General features: G+C 36.4%; 1 protein-coding gene across 7 annotated transcripts in view; it reads left to right on the plus strand.

Annotated features, from left to right (window-relative positions):
• Nucleotides 1-21,606, plus strand: part of UNC13C (unc-13 homolog C) — a 586,284-nt gene that overhangs the window by 507,835 nt on the left and 56,843 nt on the right. For all 7 annotated transcript variants that reach the window (XM_077881171.1, XM_077881173.1, XM_077881169.1 and 4 more), the window contains 3 exons: nt 1,956-2,012; nt 6,158-6,238; nt 18,242-18,389. In XM_077881171.1, the coding sequence (XP_077737297.1) occupies nt 1,956-2,012; nt 6,158-6,238; nt 18,242-18,389 (286 nt within the window). The remainder of the gene's footprint in view (nt 1-1,955; nt 2,013-6,157; nt 6,239-18,241; nt 18,390-21,606) is intronic.

A 21,606-nucleotide genomic window follows, 5' to 3' on the forward strand; every position in this document is an offset into this window, starting at 1 on the left:
TTCCCACTTGGAGTTAAGAGAGGAGACACCTTAACGTCACGTCCTTTGAATCCACTGAATCATACACAGTGAAATAAAAAAGAACCAGAATGATCACTGGGCAGCAGAGTTAGAGAATGGTCAAGTCCTATGTCTCAGGTCATATCCTGAGACAAAATAATAGATAACCTTAGCATGCACCTATTATGAAGCAACTTTTTTTTTTCTGTGCTTAAGGAAGGCAAGTTGATGCAAATAATGAATAATTATGAACTAACCTGTTTTGACACCATTAATCATGTATACTCAATCTATATGTACCCAATGAAATTATATAGAAAATGTATTCTTATAAAGTATTCCAAGATGCTATGATTCATATCTTTTGATTTCCTGCCAGCAACTGATAAAATTCTTTATAACCTCTATATATGGAAAGCCAAATTATATATAAAAACATGCATGCATACTTTATTCTGCTACAATACATATGCATTTCTATAACACTAATTAGCTATCATGTAATTGGTAAACAGGGGAATGATGCCAGTAAAATCTGGAAGTTGAGTTGGTTTATGTGTAAATTTTCCTAGGTGGGAGGCTCTGAAATGTAATATAAGACTATAAAAGAAAGAGCACTCAGTTACTACTACATAGGGGTGAAAGGCACACTTGTACATAGTTTTTCTATCCAAAGAGATGAAGCTTGTATGGCACTCACACAGGACAGGCAACTCACCTCCCTGGGCTGAGCATTCCCCTTACTGTATGGGAATTGCCACAACCCATGTTTGTATTCTGTTGTTTTGTTGTTGTTTGGATTGTTTATTATTTTGCATTTTTAATACCCCTTGTGGCACCAACTGGCCTCCCTGAGTTCCTTGTGTGCTATACAAGTTGTCTCCCAAAGTAGCACTTACTGTGTTTGATCATTGGTTATAAAATTGCATGAGCTTTGACTGTGCTGCCCACTACTATTTTCCCCATGAGCCCTATTATTTCTAGAGCACAATTTTGGAGATTGAGGTTTTCAAAAATACATACATCATGCTATAGCAGAAACTATTTGTAACATTTCATTTTTTCTATAAGGTCTTCCCTAGGAAAGCTTACTATAACATCAATTTTTCTCTAGCATTGAGTTCTTAAAGTATGAAGCAATATCTGTCATTCATACATTTATTCACTCACTATATGTTCTTTGAGATTCTGGTATGTGGTGGGCACCACAGTGGGGATAAAAATAAGAGCAAATTAGACGCTGTTTTCATAAACTTTGTAGTCCTTCATTTCCCAATAAATTCATAGCATCCACTAAAAAATGAAGATTATTATTCCAGGATAGTTGATTTTCCCTCCTGAGAAAATATTCTAGGGTACTAATGAACTTAGTACCAAAGTTAGTTCTTTCCTGCCATTTTACCAATAGACATACCTCTAGTTTTTCATTCTAGTAGTGCTTTGGATGGTTTATTCCTCTGTTTTTCAAACTTTTCCCAGGACCTTGGAGTTCTAGAAAGAGCATCTAGCTGAGGGAAGAGTTAAGAGGGCAGACTCTGATAGACTGGGAAGCATCTGAGGAATAGCAGCTTCACCTGCCTCAGCTCTGCTTCTTGAAAGTTTGCATAGATTTATTTGGGGGCCAAGTGGAGTGAGGGAACTGCCCTTACTAAAAATAAATAATAAATATTAAGGATCATTGATTTAATCCATATGCTACATTAAAGTGGTTACATTAGTAGTAACCCATGCATTAACTCAGACTTAAAACTTTCTGGAGTGGGATGCCTATGAGGACAATTGCCAGCAGTACTAGGTATCTTTGACCTAATCTGTAAAACAGACTAATTAAGTGTGTATGGCATAAAAGTCACAAATAAAAGAAGGGAAGTAAAGCAAATTTTCTATTGACTACGTTTCTACTGTTACTGAAATTCTAAGGACTGACTATTCTCTCTTCTTTTCTGTGTCTCTAGGGACCTCAGATGATTTTCATAGCAGCTAAAGATCTTGGACAATTATCCAAATTGAAGGTAATAAGAATAAAGAGAGTATTTACTGTCTGTGAAATGTAATGAGCTAACTACAGCTCTACAAGAAACCATCCTTTTACAAGTGATGGTAGCTATTGAGGCAGGATCAAGAAATATCTCACAATCTGCTTTAAGGATGTATCAGGTCAGGCAGGGTCTCAATTTTCTAATATTTTCCAATTGGGAGGGAAACTGTAAAATTTTTATTTGTGTTACAGCTTTCAGGATTACTGCTTTGGGGTAAATTAGATAACATTTTCTTTCAAATATTAAACACACTTTGTATGGATAAAGGCAAAATGGAGTGCTTCATAGAAATCTAGTAAAGTCTAGAGAAATCTTAAAGGCAAGCAAGCTAGTATGGAAAAATGAAACTCATCAAAGCAGACCTTGAGCTTGTCAATATATTCAAGCATATATAAATGAGGATTTCCTGACTAAATAACCCTACCCTTTATTATTGCAGTTGTGCAGGGAACCTCATTTTCTGTCCTTCTAGAATAGGTTAAAGTACATATTGTGCTGCTTTGACTTTTTCACTTTGAATAATGCCCTTCACATTCTTCCATTCTGTTGCATATGGGTGGATTTCCTTCTGCTTAAGAGCCAAATAAGATTACCACATTTTCTTCTCCCATTCATTCATCAATGGATAACTTACAGGCCAACATTATGCCTATAGTAGAAATATGTGTTGTTTTAGTTCCATTTCTATCTTTTAGGATATAATGTGTATCATGGGGATGAGTTCCAGACACAAACCCTGTGGTTCAAATTCTACCTCATTTGCTTCCAACTGTGTGTCGTTGGCCAAAGTATTTAAACTTTTTAATTTTCAGATTTGGCACTTGCAAAGTACAGAAAATTTTAACACTTGGCTTATAGGATTGTTGTGAGGATAAATGAGATAATGCATACATTATCTTTGCATGATGATTGCGAAGAGTATGTCACCTCCCACTCACAGAAGCTGGCAGCTCAGAGTTAGGTATCACTGGGATTGTTTTGTGTGTATAATACAGGGGAAGAATAATCTATTTGGCTGCATAATTACTTACTGAGATAAAACAGGTGTCATATATTATCCCCTTGCTCAGAAAAAAAAATTTAAAAGCCAATAATCCATTTAAAAGATATCACCTAAAATTGCTTCTCACAGGTATTATGTTAATAGTTTGGAGGAAAGGTAAAAGGTAGATGTTACTTCCACACTATTGTTTTGGATCTTAGATCTTAATCCCTTCCTTTACTCCCTCTTATTATTTTCCTGGGAATTCTACTATGGAGTTATCGAGGGTTGAAATTTCTCATACAAAACCATGAAGGTGAAAGCATAGTATCTCATTACAAAGAAATGGCCCTGGTCATGCTTCTAGTATCTGTGTGATATTAGGAAACACACTCCACCTCCCATAGCTTCAGTTTCCTGAGTTGGAAGTTATATCAGCCAGACTGTTTTCAGTTCCAAGTGATGGAAAGCATAACATAAGCAAGGAAGGAATTTATTGCTACATGAAATTTTATTGTCCTAGATGACTCTGCTTTCTGTCACTACTTGATTAGGAACCCAAAGGAATGTAATGGAACCCAACTCTGTTCCTTCCTTGTTTGATGTACGGCTATAACAAGCCTACCTTCCTATTTGTAAGATGGTCGTCTCTGTTCTATATCTAATATCCTTTGAACTTGAAATATTGTAGAAAAGAATACCCAACTTGATGTGAGAAATTCCAGCAAATCCCACCAGCACATCTTGGGCTCTGATAATGTTATCACCCCTCCAAAGCTAACTGCTGACAGAGGCTTAACTCATATATCAACCTCTGATCTGGGAATGCTCTGCCTAAAACTTATGAATTCTGAGTGGGATAGAGAGAGCTCCCGAGGGGACATATGTATATATGCGAGGTGGGAAAAATCAGAGTTCACATGAAACATAACACCGTAGGTCCTTTTGCAATTTCCAAACTTCTCCAAGACTGTAAAAAACTAAAAACAAATTATTAATAAAATGTCCTAAAAGGATTATTATTACTCGAATTACAGAACAATAAGGCCTCTACAATATTATGCAAAATTAAAACTCTGGCCATAATAAAGAACTTCAAATTTTACAAAACTGTTATATTTTACTAAAATGTCACTTTTATTTTTATTTTTATTTTTATTTTTATTTTATTAAACACTGGGTCTTTGCAATTTTTATATATTAGCATGAAAGCAGATTTGGATATATTCAGAAATCTTATATGGAAATACTAACAAATTATTTCAGATAACGCAGAGTCAGACAATGAGGGAAATTATTTCTCTGCATTTGGTTACAAGTTAGGATTAATCCATTAAAGAAATATTTATTCAGCTATATGACATTACTTCATGCTCTGGAACTTCATAAATGTAGATATATTATGTATGCCCAACTTATTACTATTTAATGGGATCAGATTTATTTGGCATATTTTTTGAAAAAATAAATTTTCATGGACAGGTGATGCAATATCAAAACCAATTAGTGTTAGTATAAGTGACTGCAAGTTTACTGCAAGCAAGCAGTGACTCATTGTCAGTCTTTTTCAGAGACTTCATTCTTTGAAAGAGCTATTTTTAAATCTCAAAAAATTATCTCTTGCAAAAATTATATTTTTCTATGACATAGAAAGGGTTGAAGCCAGAGAAATGTGTACTTACTTACCCTAAAACATTTCCACCTATAATTTAGTAAACATTTCCCATTACTGTTTGTTTGAGTTTCAATGGGTAGTTAATATTCTTATTTTTTTAAATGTTAAATGGACATGCTTGTGTTGAAAAACTCTGTATCAGACAAAGATGTAGTGACATACGGGAGTATATATCATGGATCCATGGAGCATTGTATACCATTTTTTCAAAAATATTCAAAGAAGTATGATTTCATTCAAATGTATTGAATGCTACAACATAATGCTAAAAGAAACATAATTCATTTACCAAAAATATACTGAAGGCCTAGGTTATAATTGCCAAGATAGGTAACTGGAAGACTGGAAACACGAGTAAGACTTAGATGGAGATTATCTTCAGGAAATCATGGCATCTACCAAATAAGAATAAGAAAGGGCTATAACAGGCAAGCCACTGGAGATTGCACAGTTTGTGCACTGCACAAAAAGTGCCTGGCTAAGGGAGCAAATGACCACTGAAATAGAGCCCATGTGCCACCTGCCAAGCCATATGAATTGATGCAGAGCTGTGCCCTGTAGAAAAAGAGGCACCTATTATTACCAAGGAAAGGCACTGATTGATCCATTAGTCAAGCCTTGGGTTCTCAGAGCTCTGTCCATCCACATGGGTTTTCCTCTAATTCACATAATGGACCTATAGTAGTTAGCTTCAGTTAAGCTTCAGAACATAAGTCTTTCTTTTACTGAACAACATATCACAATTACCTAGGACAGCTCAGGCATGTAATAAGCACTCAATAAATATCTGTTGAATGTTGGCATAGTGGCAGCACTGGGAAACTGTCAACTTTGGAGGGTAGGGAGGTCAGGAATTTTTTTTAAATTTCTCTTGGATTTCTTTTTGCTTTATGGTTGTCTTCAACCATTTTCCTAAAGAAGTTTTGAATGAGGGACTGAGACAGTCCATAGTGAACAATGAGGAAAATCTGTAAATATGGAAATCGGCTTTAAAATATTGAAAAATTTTAAAATATTGAAAATCTGCAGAGCCAAAACGAGTGAACTCCTGGGGACTTTTCTTCATAAGAACTAAACATTAAGGAGATCCAAGAAAGAAAATAAACTGGGGTCATTGGAATAGACTTTATCAACAGTAATTGAAAGGGACTAAAATTCACGTCCTAAATCCTTGTCATGATTGATCTTCCTCACTGTGACAGAACATAAGGTGAAAAAGCTTTGACACATATTTCAAGGTTTCTCTCTTTTTTTTCCTAACGTAAACTTGTAAGTGAAAAGTAAAGCCACATGTGAATCAAAGTTCAGCATTTCTTCTTTTTGGAAAAGGGGATATTTATTAAATATATGACAAAATAATCTCAAGTGTGTCCATGTGGGGATTATGCAGATTCTGTTTGAAAATAATTGTTAAATGAATGAAGTGGTTAATTTATAAGTAACTGTTAACATGTTCTCTAGGAGCACATGATTCGGGACGATGCCAAGGGTCTAACACCAAGACAGTGTGCTGTAATGGAGGTGGTCCTGGCTACCATCAAGGTAAGTTACAGTACTGATATGCATCCAGAGTCCTCTGTGTACCCTCAGAGAAAAGGTGCCCCATAGATACAGAGGAAAGTTGTATGGGCATATTCCCAGAGTGTGTCAGATTGAGCCTGCACTATCTCCCATATTATCCATGCTAGTTCTGTCCTTATACTTGATTCCTTTGTCTGTCTCTAAAAAATGTGTGTGAAACCTATGTTGTAACATGTGTTTTCAAAGAAAGACATGTACCTTCCCTCCACCCAAAGTCCAATTAAATAGATGCTTCAAGGAGGTTTGGGGTTAACAATTTCTTTTTATGTTTTCTATGCTTGTTGAAATGGCTTTTAAAAGATCAATCTTCTCCTCTCTCTTAGTAAATGCAATAATTTAATTTTCTGCTGAAAACCCAAAGGCATTGTGTTGTGCGCATCATTTTTTCATAGCCAAAGGTTGACCACAAGTTATTGTGGTGTGGGCTAAATATGGACAGACCTAAAATGTAACTTAGAAGTTGTTTCCATATAATTCCTACTTGTATTTCATTTTATATTTCATTTCATATACATGCTTTTTGTATTTTTATGTGAAAGCTTATTAAAGAGTGAAAGTTAATTTATCATCTAAATTTAAACCATGTCCATTGCCTGCACACTTCACTGGACGAAGCCTCTCTTACCTAGCGTGCATGAACAGTATAGCAAAAAACTGCTAGCTGCCACGAGCCATTTTCAGAGCACAGAATTGTCTTACAGGATAGAAACAGACACTACAATGGTATTCATTAAAATAGACTTTTAAAACAACTGGGCACCTTCGCAAAATTGTTACCTCAGAGCTTTTGTTTTATACTTTCAGCATTTAATCAGAGGCCATCTTTTCTTGCTTCAATGTCTGAGACTGCAAAATGAAAGTTGTGAGGTGGGAATTTTGTGACACCTGGTGAAAACTAGAGAGTGTGGATTTAGTCAGTGAGACTATAGCAATGGAGCTTCTAAAGCTGCAGCTAGAGTGTTATCTGCAAGTTTGGAAATTTTGCATAATCATATTGAGGGAAGAAAGGAGAAAACATAAAAAACAAAACAAAACAAACAAACAAAAAAACAGGGCAGCCGGGATGGCTCAGCGGTTTAGCACTGCCTCCGGCCCAGGGCCTGATCCTGGAGTCCTGGGATCGAGTCCCATGTCAGGCTCCCTGCATGGAGCCTGCTTCTCCCTCTCTCTCTGTGTATGTTTCTCATGAATAAATAAATAATTTTTTTTAAAGAAAAGATTGACTTTTGGAGTTCCAGCAGAACAAATGGCTATAAATGAGGAAATGCTAGTATAAAAAATAAGAACTTTGGAGTGTACCATAGAGAGGAAAAAAAAAAAAGTAAGATTTTTAGAATCTGAATGCAGCCCTTCATGGATTTTATTAAGTTGATGCATGACTTTAAGAGAGGAAGGAAAATGTATTCTGTGAAAAGAGAATGGCATTCAGACCTGGATCCTGTCCCCAACACCAACATTTCTCATCTTCTTGGTTGGGACACATGATCACCATCTAGTTAGCCCAATGTCTGGGACATTTCTGATCTCCAACCAAATTCCCCTCTTTTACATCTTGACAGTTCAACTAACCTGTCTTCCTATACAGGTCATCTGGAATGATCTTTTAATTCAGTCTCAGACACTTCTACTAACTGGTACCTAAGATCCAGTAAATGGGTCCATTTCATTATCTTGTTCCTCCAGGATTCGGGTCTGACCCTGTTAGTAATTGGCAGAGGTCCTCCTGAACCTCAGAGTCTAAGGTCAGGTCTCCACATGCTGTGCCTGTTATGAGACTTTTTATCCCTGTGGTCTGCCAAACTGCCAAGACATGCATCTGGGTGTTCATTTTTGTGGCTCTGTCATCAGTTTGCCAAACCTGGGACTTACTTTACCTTATCTGATTCTGAGATTTGCCCCAACTGATTGTCCTACCAAGCACTAATTCTGATGTTGACTACAAAGGAAGTCAGGAAACAGAGGAATACTATTTAAAAGAATTGTAGCCCCAACAGCTACAAGGTCTGCTTGGAATCCAGCAGAGGGAACCCTGTAATGCAGGCAGAGCTCTCATGAGAAAGATGTTCTTATGCAGAAGTGCCAGATGCTACCCAGGCTCACTCACAAAGGCTGCCAAAGACAGGATCCTGGTTCCTCTTTAACTCAGTTGAGGCAAATAGGATGGAAGTAAAAAGTGGAGGAGAATGCTATAGAGTTTATAGACTGAAATAGTGCTTTACATTCTTTCAAATATCATCTATGTATGTACATTGCCTCACCTGATGCTTATAAACATCTGGCTATTAGGTACGTCAAGAGTGATCATTCACATTTCACAACAGAGGCTGACAGGTTTAAATTACTGTCAAAGGCTAGAGAGTTGCTAGTAATTGTCAGAGCTGAGAAAGGACTCTAAAATCACTGTCCCTACTTTTATGTCACATTATTTCACTAATTGTTAAAGTGTTGGTAAAATGCAGCAGGCCAAAATGGACAATATTTCTTCAGAGGGATTAGTTATTTCTAGATTAAAATACCAGATTTCAATTATTTAGATAATTTTCTAAAGATGATTTAAAATCGGGATGCCTGGGTGGCTCAGTGGTTAAGCATCTGCCTTTGGCTCAGGGTATGATCCTGGAGTCCTGGAATCAAGCCCCGCATCAGGCTCCCTGCATGGAGCCTGCTTCTCCCTCTGCCTATGTCTCTGCCTCTCTTTCTCTCTCTGTGTGTCTCTCATGAATAAATAAATAAAATCTTTTTTAAAAAAGATGATTTAAAAACATCCAACCCCTACACAAGTATTGATGAAAATAGTAACTCTCTTAAATACTAAAATTTTAATTGGACTGGACTATTTTGTCATATCAGTCCCATGTGGTTTCAAGTGTAAGTTAAAAGGGTAGACTATGGCACAAGTGTTCGAAATTATAGTGATCTGCTACAACTAGCATGAGTGGCTTTTGACACATTTCATTCATTTATCTGCCAACAAGCAACCATATCAATAGTATTTGAAAATGAAAATATAACAGTGACAGCTTTGAGGCAGATAGCCAAAAATTTAATCAGTATGTGTCAGTTAATAGGCCAGTAGGGAAACCCTAGTTCTTGTTCAGCTTTTGAGTCTCAGACCCATGTCCCAGGAAGAAGTTGGACTGCTATGGGTTCCCTGAAATGTGAGTTTCTTTCAGAGAAAAACAGGAGACCTTTCTCCAACAACAGGTACTCTTGACCTGAGCATGAATCACAACTTAAGGAAATTCTTAAGTCTTGAGTAGTCCTCAGCTTATTTTCTAATGAAGCTTGAAAATTGAAAAACCTAGGAAAAAAGCTTGCTGATATTATTTTCGCCCAGCCTTCCAAATTGCCCTGGAATACTTGTTTGGACCCAAACATGATATTCTACAATGTTTGTTGCAAATGTCTGACATCGTATAGGGACAATATAGAGATTTCCCTAAAAACAATAACCATGTGAATTAGGGACCTTCTAGAAATCAGAATTGCTTTGTATAAAGAAGATAATTTGGACTATGAATGTATATCTATTCAAATATAGCTTTGGAGTTTACTTATTGCTTATTTAATCCTAAACAACACCATTTCTGATCATTTGGATTCCAGAAAAATAACAAGATATGTGATGTTATGCCTCTAAGGCTCTTACCCTGACTGAGGTCCTACCCTATCCTGCTATCCATTATTCATGAGGCAATTTTGGTGGCTGCTTCTTAGCATCTTTTTTTTTATTATTATAAGTATAGTTTTTGCATTATTTAAAATTCAGCTGCTTATGAGAAGAGCAAAATAACTTACCTAGTTTGGAATATTGCATTTTGAAAATAATTACTTGAGAGCTTACTTATATGTAGAAAATAGAGTGAGCAATGAAGAGGTGGCTGAAGAGAAGAGCAATCTTGCTCTAGAAGTATGAACTTAGACCTCTACAACTGATAAAATAAGAGGTGTGGACAAAGTGCTGGGGAGTGCAGAGAGGGTGATTATATATATATTCTCTGTGTCTAGGGGAAAGCTTCCTGGAGAGGAGAGTTTTGGGGTTTAGAGGCTGACATGGGGGAAAGCATGGAAGAAAGTCATTTTAAGGCCATAGAGAAAAGCCTGAGTGAAATGCGAGAAGGGGTGGGTCAGTCTGAAAACTTCAAGTAGTGTACTGCAGGAGGAACAGATCATGACTGGTTGAGTATTGTAAGGAACAAAAGAGAAACATTGTGTTGGAGCCAAAATGCTGACACTTACTTACACTGAGGTCAAAGGGAGAGAGAGAGAATAGCATATCTTTATCTGATATGTGTAAAAAGAGGACTTCAGTTGTGGTAGAAAATAATTTATAAAAATTTTATCAAATAATTCCTTTAAAAAAAAAGTAGTAAACCTTAGTTGTTAAAGGCAAATTATATCTAAGTTTGCAAAGTGAATTGTCTGCATGGATTTTTCCAAAAATATGATAAAGATATTGGAAGGAAAAAAAATGTGATGATGGGAAATTGCTACCAAAATAGTACATGAAACCAAGAAGAAAATTCTTCCTGCAAACTTGTAAAGAAACATTAGCATGTTCCCATCAGTCAGTAAAAATAGATTGCAAAAGTTCTTCAAATATATGACAAATTTAAAGAATTAGAGGAATTTAGAATTTTTATTGGGATTATAAAAAGAATGGCTTGCTAAGCATGCAGACAATATTTATCCTGATTTTTAATTTGGCAGTACTATTTTTTTTCTCACAAATCACAACCAGGTCTGAAGTGCTTTAATTTTTGTAGTTTTATGAAGAATATAATAAACAGAACAAAATCTCTGGTTGTTCTTCAAGATAAAGAAAATGATACTTATACATAGATCTTTCAGCCTCCATTCAGATGTAATAATAGCTTCCCTCACCATCCACCCTTACGTTACTAAATCTGGTGTATCACTATATTAGGGTGTAAGCCTCTGCAAATATCAGAATATATATTTAAATTCAGATGTAAACAAAATATTTGGAACCACATGGGGAATTATACCACTGGCAATGATTACAGTATCAGGATAGTAAGTGATTAAGAGAGAAAGAAACTAGAATGTGTAAATCACTGTCCACTCCTATGGGAATAATAGGGCTTAAGGAATTAACGTCTGAAAATTAAATGTAAAACAATTAAAGCAGCTCCTGTCATACAGAAAGCTCTTAATAAATGTAATTATCAAATCACCTGAAAACTAGTTTATTTTTGAATGAGCTTCTTTCTACTCTTAAACCCACGATCCCACATATTCTAGTGCAGTCAGGTTTTCCCCCAACTCCTTCCCTAATCTCTTGATTCTCTCTCAGTGAAGCTAATGATTAAATCTGACTCTGCTCCAAGCAATAGTCAAAGTCCTTATGGCTTTGCCCTCTGGCCTTCTGGTTTTCTGTGCTCAGCATTCTTTCTCTATAAGGACACAAATGCCATAGGATTCTTGACTGCTCCTTGAGACTCTCCTCTGGGAAGCAGTGCTGTTTTGTTTTTGTTTTTCCAAGGAGTTTCTAGTGCAGATTAAAATATGAAAAAGACACATTAAAATTAAATAATTATATATGTTAACTTACAAAAAAAAAACAGTGTAAGATATGTAACGGGCTACAGATGCCAATTAAGGGGCACAAATAAAAAGTGGTAAAGATTCAGAAGAGGGAACAATCAGTGTGAGTTTGAGGAATCAGGAAAAGCTAGAAGAATGTTCTTGAAGGACAGATGGGAATTCACAGGATGGATAGGAAAGACAATAGTTTTTCTTGAAGGAAGATTCAGTACTTGAACATAATCAAGGGAAAAGAACTTCATGGAAAGGCACAAGACCAGAGGGCTGGGAGTCAATGATGAAACTATTCCCTGATGGTCTGGGTTTAACTGGAGGTTTGGACAATGAAGCCATGTAAAATGAAGCTTCAGAAAGTGTTTGAATTGAAAATATGGAGATCCTTTTGCAACCTCAGTGTATTCTATAACAGAAGAACCATTGATGATTTTGTAAATATGTGGCATACTAAAACTGCCATGTTAGCCATGGAAATCTTACAGAAATGTGCAAAATGTATGGAATAGTTCAAGATTTAGTCACAGAGATCAGTTACAGTAGTTCAATGCATAGTATGATGAGGGCTATCATTAGGATGGTAGCTTTAGGAATAGAAGGAAAGCTGGATATTAATGACACAAGAAGGGGAGCCTCACTGGAATTAGCAGCCCAAAGTGGGGCACGGGTGAGGTGACTCTGAGTTTTCAACCGAGAGGTTGGAAAAGCATGGTTTCACTGAGAAAAACAGCAACTCAAGCAGGAGGGCTGTTTTTCACTGCCACAATGAAGTTAGATATGGTGGCAGGAGCATAGAAATAAATAGCTAGTAAATTGCTGGAGACAAGGACTGTGCTTAGGAAACAAAGCAGGGCTCAAGTCTGGGCGGTTATTCTGCCAATTAAGCATATCTTCTCACAAGGAGAATCCCACAGTTCACAAAGCTCTTCCAGATTGAATAATTCATCTCATGATTACAATACCAGAGTCAGGCAGGGTAGATGTTTCTGCTCCTGTTCTGCAAATGAATGGATCTATACTCTCTGAAGTTTCATAATCTATGCACAGATCACATTGCATAGAGGAAAGAGAATGAATAAAGTAAAAAGGAGAGAGTTGAAGGGGGGCAAAAGATTCCAAAATATCATAATTCGAAACATAAGCCAACCACTCCCTTTTCCTGCTCATATAGAAGGACATCATCTACAATGTTGTTGGCCTATAGTCTACTTAATGATGGCCAGTTATGGGACCTTACTATCTCACAAGTAGCAGCTTCAATTTTTAAGATGTACTTATTATTGGAAAAGTTGTCTATCTTTATATCAAACTAGTATCTGTTTCCCTGGTACTTTTAGTTCTGCATTGGTCCTTCTGTCCTTTGAAAATATAATTCTACTTCCTTTTCCACATGATAGCCTTTCATACATTGAAGAAAGCTATCATGCCTCCCCAATTTATCCATGGCCTTTTATTGAATGACATGCCTTCTAGACCTTACAAAATCCTAGCCCTCTACCTTTGGATGCCCTTTACTTTTTCATATTACTTATAAACGACGAAGCCTAGGATTAAATTTGTAATGACCATAATATTTCGCCTATGTTCTAATTGTCAGAGAATGTTGTTGCTCTATCACACTCTTCATCTTGATCTGTCTACGTATATTGATACATGATCAGAATTCAGTATCTTTGGTAGCTGCCCAGTCATGTTATTAAATCATGTTAAATCTGAGAATAAAATGAAGCTTTATGGATTTTAAATTTTTTACTGATATTAAGCCAGTAACACATTCTGTACTTTGCAGTAAACTTTTTATCATAAATATAGGTCTTTTCCCTTTTTTTTTTTTTTTTTTTTTTGTCATCCCATCCTGTAAATGTGGACCTGTGATTTCAGGCTGCCCAGATCTTTTCTGAAGCCACATTCTGGCATTCAAAGTAATAACATCAAGCTTTGGCTCAACTCTACATTTTAAAAACATGCTTTCTGCCTTTGTCCAAGACATGGTGAACATATCAGCCTGGACAGGGCTCAAGGTAGAGAGAATAACATCCAGTTCACCTCCTTATCCTTCACGGCTGTGAACCGCCAATTTGTCTGCAGTTCTCATAAAAACCCCTTTCTTGAAAGAAAATGGCTAGTCCTAACTTATTTTGCTAATTGCTGTCTGCTAATTTGTATTAATCTAAGTAAACATCAGAATAAATTAAACTGGAGCTTCTCTGCTATCAGCAGCGGAACAACATGAAATTGATTCTCAATTTGTTGTTGTTGTTGTTGTTGTTTAGAACCAATGGGGAAAAACACTTTTTATATTCATGAGGGAATCTAGAAGGCTTTAAAATCCCATATATACAAATTCTTCTCTAGCGTATAATCCCCCTGACTGAATGCTTACTATAATCAAGAGAAATCAACTAGGCTATACTGAGCTGTGGATAGTGGGGTTTGTTTAATAGCTAAGACATTCTCTCCTACACACTAGCTTCCTGTTTATATCCTTCAAACCTAAGCCTCAGCAAAATACAAATTCTACTCTTGTGTTTCTTTTAGGGTCTCTTGTAGAGTCAAAACTGAATGTGAAATCTCCGAATGCCAAGATCTATGCAGTAATTGCAGCCCCCTTTCTTATTATCTGTGCCAGTGAAATAAATAGACCCATGTTCCAAGAGTGGTCACCCAGGTTCTGAACACTGTGTGAAAAGGGTTCCATTAAATAACATTTTCATCAAGTTTGCATTTGCATGCATAGAAGTTTCCTCTGCTCTGTTATAGGCCTGTGTTATTTATCTGTGCTTAGTGAATGGAAGCTAGTTCTTTCTTAGGATCTTGCAACTTATTTTCTCTCTGAAAATTGCTAACTTCTGTCCAGGGTTTGTCTTGCAACGTCTCCTAGTATACAATGCACTCAAAAGACAAAAAGCATCGTTTCCTTACACATCTTCTGTTCACTTATGATCCTGCTAGAGCCTTTAGAAGAATGACTCATAATAACCGATGGCTACAAAGGAGAAAGTCAAGTCAGTTCAGTATCATAAACAAAAACTCCTCTAGGGGGCCTTTAGGCTTTTCCCAGGAACAAACTCATTCATTGTTTATGTTTTCACCTCATGTTAGTTCTCCATGTCCCAGAGGCCTACAAAATAATACTCTTGAGAGTAAAAACATGTCCGTCTATACAATTATGAGGGTTCAAGAATAAATACACCATCTAGGCCTTCAGAGCCTGATTCTAATTCTCTTCTTCCATGAAGCCTTCTAGAGCCTTAGAAATATCTCCATTCTTAATCAAGTCTAGTCACCTTATTCCCTCCTAGGGTTTCCTAAATCATATCTCATGGAACACTTCAGTCCCCTGAGTGTAATAGATGTCATATGTGATAGGTGTCCTGAAGCCAAATAATTTTATCTTTTAAGCCAAATAATTTTTTTAAAAAGTATGTTAATGAAAGGTGAAGCAGACTTCTTTCCCACAGTGGGTCCCAGTGCCTTTCACATGTTAATGAACCTTGTGAATCTTTAGAGGTACAAAGTCATCTCAACTTCTCCAGACCCTCTACTTCCTAGAGGCAATTTCTAGTTCCCAGACCCCATAAGTTTAGTGATGAGAACAGAGTTACGTAGCAAACAGTGTATTTTAAACTATACCAAGGCACTGTATTATGAGAACTACGACTTCAATTCTTCTTGAGTTGAGACTCCCACAGTTTCCCGTGGTTACATAAATGGGGCTGTCCTCTTTCTCTGTACCACAGATGATCTAGCGGCTGATGAATTTAAAAATGGCAGTGCTAAAAAACGGATAAACGCCAAAGATGACACCTTGTTGGAAGCCTTTACTGACTCCTTTCCCACTAGAAATGTTTGCCGCCCCCATTATCTGTATTTTCAAACTGTTTTTCTGATACCTGCAACATTATTGGAATCATTCATTGACATTTTGGTTACATATCCTACTAGATTATAATTCTTTGAGAACAACCTCTGCACCTCTTTGGCTTCATGTCTTTGGCATTCAGCACAAGGTCTGGTTTACAATGCAGATTTAATAAATATTTGTTAAGGGACAGGGGCAGAGTTAACAGGCAGGAAGGCAGACCCCACCACTGATGCTGTTAGTGTAAGCCCATAGTTCTATCCTCACAAACTGCCCAGTAAAATCTGTGCCCATCCACGTGGATGTGGTCACCATGGTGCTTTATATACACCATTAAAGAACAGTTTTTAAAACAGAGTCGAATTGTGACATTCACGCAGTTATAAAACTTGTCAAAAATGTTATTTAACTCATCAATGAATGAGGATACCATGAAGGTATTACAACTAGCTTATAGGAGAACTCCAAGAACCACAGAGAAGGATAAGCAATAGGAAAACTGAAATCAACTTACAAATAGAAGCAAAAAGAATCTACCCACAAAAAGATAATGAGTTGCATCCCACCAAAAATAGTTTGCATTTCTGTGGACAAGAGTCATTTACATGATTATCCACTTTCTATCATTTATAGTTTTAAAATAGCTCAAAGACAATTTAAAACAAAGATAACCCAGGCAGACACACTAGACATAACACCTACTCATGTTTTTTGTCCCTTTCAAAATCTGTTGCAGTTTTTCCTAACAACTCTCCATAGTCCTGAAAGATAGCAAAACGTTTTTCTTGTATTTCTTTTTATCATAATCTTCTAGCACTTTTGCTCAGGTTTGACAAGAATGAGGCTTGTCTGAAAATGTTGAGAAGCAAAATGTGTTCCCACACATGCCCAGGGATCGTGCCTATTTCTGATTCAGTTTACCCCCCTGCTACACTATACAATGAGGGTGAGTTATTTCATCTTATGGCTCCTTGGTTCATTACATAAACAGACCTCTAGGGAGCCCTCTTCCTTCCCTCGTAGGGGTGAACTTTTCTCTCCCAGTACATCCATTTCATATGCTTCATAGTTTCACCTTAAATATCTTATCATGTTTCCTGAAGTCAGGAGCTATCACATTTTTGGATCCATCAAGGCACCTGAAACAATTCTGGACTCACCATCGTAAATAACTACTTTCTGCATATGAAAGTATTTTAACATTTTTTTGGAAGATCAAGGTATAGGGACAATTTTAAGTATTATATCTCATCATCTCTTAAAAAGGAACAGACTTTTGCCATTTTTCTATGCCTCCTTATCATAAACAGATTGCTTTCGGCACAGCATGTGTTCAAAATGTACCTAGCTGGAATCAGTTAAGGCACTTTTAAGGGTGTTTCTTCAGATTCTATCCCCATTGCCTACTTTCTCTGGCTTATGCCCTGAATCTTCTCTACTTCACACTCTGAAAGTGCATCAGCTACCTAGAAATGCCCAGAATATTTTTCTGCATCTCCCCTTGAATTAGGGAGAAAACTGAAATATTTATGAGTTTTCAATTCATTGAATTGTTTTACCTCAAAACTTTTAATGAGTGTGATAAAGAGATGACACATAGCCAGTCAGGAGAGTGCATCAGAATCATTAGTTGAGCTTTCTCAAAATATGTCATTCTGTGAGAATCCTAGACCACAGGTTGCAGTGAGCGTATAGTTTAGTACTGTCAGTACCAGGAGAGAGGGAGAACCATTTGTCTAACCTTAAAAGTACACTGTAAATATGTGATCATCTATAAATAATTGGGAAAAAGTATCTTTTGTTCTGTTACCTATTTGTATATATTTTGCCTTCCAAGTGATGTCTATACATAATACAGCATGAAAAATGCTAACAACCCTCAATGACTGTATTTATTACTAAAGAGCATGTATCTTCCTTAGTAGCTTAGCTATAGATATTGTAATATTTTGATTGCATTTATCAGATACAAGGTTCATGGGATGTTGCATTTTCAAAGACCACTCTGCATCCTTGGTTTGGGCTATATCTGCACTATTGTGTGTTTAAAGTGGGGAACATGGAACAGTGGGCACCTGGCCTAGTATCTGGACAATACGTGACCAGGTACTACCTTCCTTGTGAAATTTTGACAGCCCTGGATATATATATATATATTTTTTTATGTTCTGGAAACAAGCCAATAACCAATTGTTGACAATTGTTACCTAAACCTGTCATTCTGTAAGCCTTCCGACCCCTGCATCTTCGTGATCCCATATGCTTATGAGAGGAAAAAACTTAAGCTTTAGGGAGCTGGGGTCTGTGATGTAAAGCATCAATTCAGAGATAGTGGAGGGACCTGAATTATAGGTTTATGACTTAGTAATAGGAAACTGTAGGACTATCCCTTTTCACTATTTCACATTGATCATATTGTATTATCCCATTTAAGCATCACTATTACAGCAATAAAATCCTTCCTTCAGTACTTCTTTATGAATCCTTCTGCTTACATTATTATTATTATTATTATTATTTATTATTATTATTTTTTTTAGCAATACTTTCATGCCGGAGGAAATGGCCTGAAAAAGAATTTCTTGGAGAAAAGCCCAGATCTTCAGTCTCTGAGATATGCTCTTGGTCTTTATACCCAAACTACTGATGCCTTGATAAAGAAATTCATAGACACTCAGACCTCACAGAGTAAGTAACACATTGGATGTGAGAATAGAGTAAGCTTCACACAACTAAAATTTGATGTAAGATTATTAAAAATATTATTAATAATTTTTACAAAAAATTAAGTCATAAATAAGAATTGATTATGAGCAATAGAAAATTATCAAAATGTTTAGCCCTCATGAATTACAATTTTATAAATAACTTCAATAACATTAAGATATGCTTAATACTCAAGCTGTATAGAGTGGTTGACTCTTGGTGATTCTAACTTCAAAAACCTAGTCTTGAATGTCCACAGTTGTGATAGTCTCTCTTCAATTCAGTAGATGGATGTAGTGTTTGCTGCTCTTGGTAATTTCCAAAGTATGATGATAATTCCCCAAATCTTGACTTTAAATATAAAATCTCCTGCTTTGGTATTTCCAGAAGGGAAATCTCATTTTACATGAAAGAAATTATAACTTTTACTTTGAAATGGACCAAAAGACAAGCATTTTATTGGAAACTCTGATCTGTTCCATGTGGCAAACTTCCCATCTCATATGCTTTTAGGATATTACTGGTAAGGAGCCTGTCTTTCAAGTTGCTTTGTGATTTATCATATTTTGGTAATTATATGCATTTAAGATCCAGCATTTCTGAAAGATTATTGAAAATGTCAGTATGAGTCACAAAGAGCCAAATGCAAGCTCAAACTCTAGAACATAATAAATTGTGCCACAGAAATAATAAAAATGAATATGAGAATACTGTCTTCATTCATGAGGAATCCTCAGAAAAGAAAGCATACAGATTTTTTTTGTTCCTGGGATACAAATGCTCCAGACTTGTCTGTGTTTCTTCATGGATATTTGAACTTTTCTAACTACATCAAAGGTAGGTGCTTTGCCTTAATACCAAGGTATGTACTAGGTAGGTCCTTCACCTGTCTTTAACACTGTGGTCTCTGAGAGTTCCCAAGTAAATGCTACAAATATTCCTTTCAATGTGCTGTGCTAACCCAGGTTACATCTTGGGATAATTCGAGAAAGGAAAAAAAGAGTTGAGCTCATGAGGGGTTGTCAAGAGATACAGAAATATTCAAAACATTACTTACTTGAATCCATCATCCCTCAAGATGTTCCAGACTTTAAAATATGAATGTAATTCAAATACATCATATAGAGTTGCAGTTCTATTCCCAGAAATTTGAGTGTATGAAACCTTTGGTTTACTTTTATAGGTATACATGAATGTGTGTATACATACTCATATGCACACAGCCCATCTTCTAGCATAGATGTCACAGCGCACAAAATATGTATGTTATCAATCTTGGTGTGAACATAAATGGGAAAACAGTTGGTATTTACTAAAGTAGAGGATTTGCCTTCCCCATGACCTAGCAATTCAACTCCTAGGTGCAAATCCAAAAGAAACGTGTGTGCATGTGTACCAGAAGACACATATAACAAAAGTCACAGGAAAAAAAAATGTCCATTAACAGCTGAACAGTAAAATAAATTGTGGCATATTCATATAATGAAATCCTATTTACCTATAAACCTACACAGCTACAGTTACACACAACATGGATGAATCAGAACAAACAAAATGTTCAATAAAAGCAACCAGATACTACAGAATATATATTGAATGATTAAATTTGTAAAAATTCCAAAAGCTAAACTGTAGTGTTTAGGGATACACAGTAAAACACCACCACACAGCAAGGAAAGGATTTCTGTGAAGTAAAGAGAGCAGCTCTCTCTGGGGAGTAGGAACTAAGGACTTCTGAGGGGCTGGCAGTTGGCTGTATCTTGACCTGGTGGTGGTTACCCAGATGTTCTCTATATGATATCTGACCAACATTTCACTTTTTATGTGCTTAAAAACTGTTACAGGAATAAAAGGGTTTTTTAAAAAAATTACATCAAAATCAAAAACAAAATTGTATATCTTAATTCAACTTTATCTTTTTTAAAAAAGATTTATTTATTTATTCCTGAGAGACACAGAGAGAAGCTGAGACATAAACAAAGGGAGAACTAGGCTCCCCTCAGGAGCCCATGGTGAGACTTGATCCCGGATCCCAGGATCATGCCCTGAGCTGAAGACAGATGTTCAACTGCTGAGCCACCCAGTCATCCCTTAATTCAATTTTGTCTTAAATAGATTTTATAAGTATAGTATAATCTACTGTGTCTTGCTCACTTCTTTCCTTCCTATCTCTTTTTTCCTTTTATCCTTTCTCTCCCATTTTCACCTTCATTTCCTTCTTCTTTGTCTTGGAATAAATTTAGATGTCATCTTTCTCTAGTAATAAAAAAGAAGAAAAAACTGCTAGAGATTGAGTCCCATTAGAAATTTATGAACCACAGAGTTCAAATGAGAACTATCAATTTGGAAAAACACTGTCTTCTCTTTCTATTCCAAAGATTGGAAAATAAGCCGATCCAAAATGGATATAGAACTATTAAGTCCTCAAGTGAAACTGATAGTTCATTTTATAAGAATAGCATGTTTATTATTCTAGCAATGAACTACAGTAGTGAAGCACCAGCTTATTCTGTATTCACTTTATAAATATTTCCTGAATATCACCTCTGAATGAAGTTTCATGCATTGAAGCATATATTCAAAACTGAACATGATGTTATATATACCAGTTGCTCTAACATGGCAATTTTCCAGCAGGGTAGTTTGGCTCCCTAAGGACATTTGACAATATCTGGAGAGTTTTGGTTGTCTTGCTGGTATCTAGTGAGTGGAGGCCAGGGAAGTTGCTAAATATGGTGCACAGAAAAGCTTTCTACAACAAAAATTCATCTATCTCACAATGGCAGTAATATTGAGGCTGAAAAGTGAGAAATATTGTAATGTAGGTCATGTCAGAAGGGGGAAGAAGGAGCACCTGGGTGACCCAGTGGTTAAGTGTCTGCGTTTGACTCGGGTAATGATCCCAGGGTCCTGGGATTGAGCCCCACATTAGGCTCTCTGCTTAGCAGGGAGCCTGCTTCTCCTTCCCCCTCTGCCTGCTATTCCCTCAGTTTGTGCGCTCTCTCTCTCTCTCTCTCTTTCTCTCTCTCTCTCTGTCAAACAAATGAAATATTTTAAAAAATAAGAGGGAAAAATTTTAACATGAGAAGACAGGAAAGGCAGAAAGGCCAGTGAGTAAACTGAGTCATGAGGTGGTAGAAAGAGGGAGGTATTCTGGATATAAAAACTGTCCAGCAAAATATCTACCTGTGCTGTTAAT

This window comes from Canis aureus, chromosome 32 (genome assembly GCF_053574225.1).
Source record: "Canis aureus isolate CA01 chromosome 32, VMU_Caureus_v.1.0, whole genome shotgun sequence".
Lineage (NCBI taxonomy): Eukaryota > Metazoa > Chordata > Mammalia > Carnivora > Canidae > Canis > Canis aureus.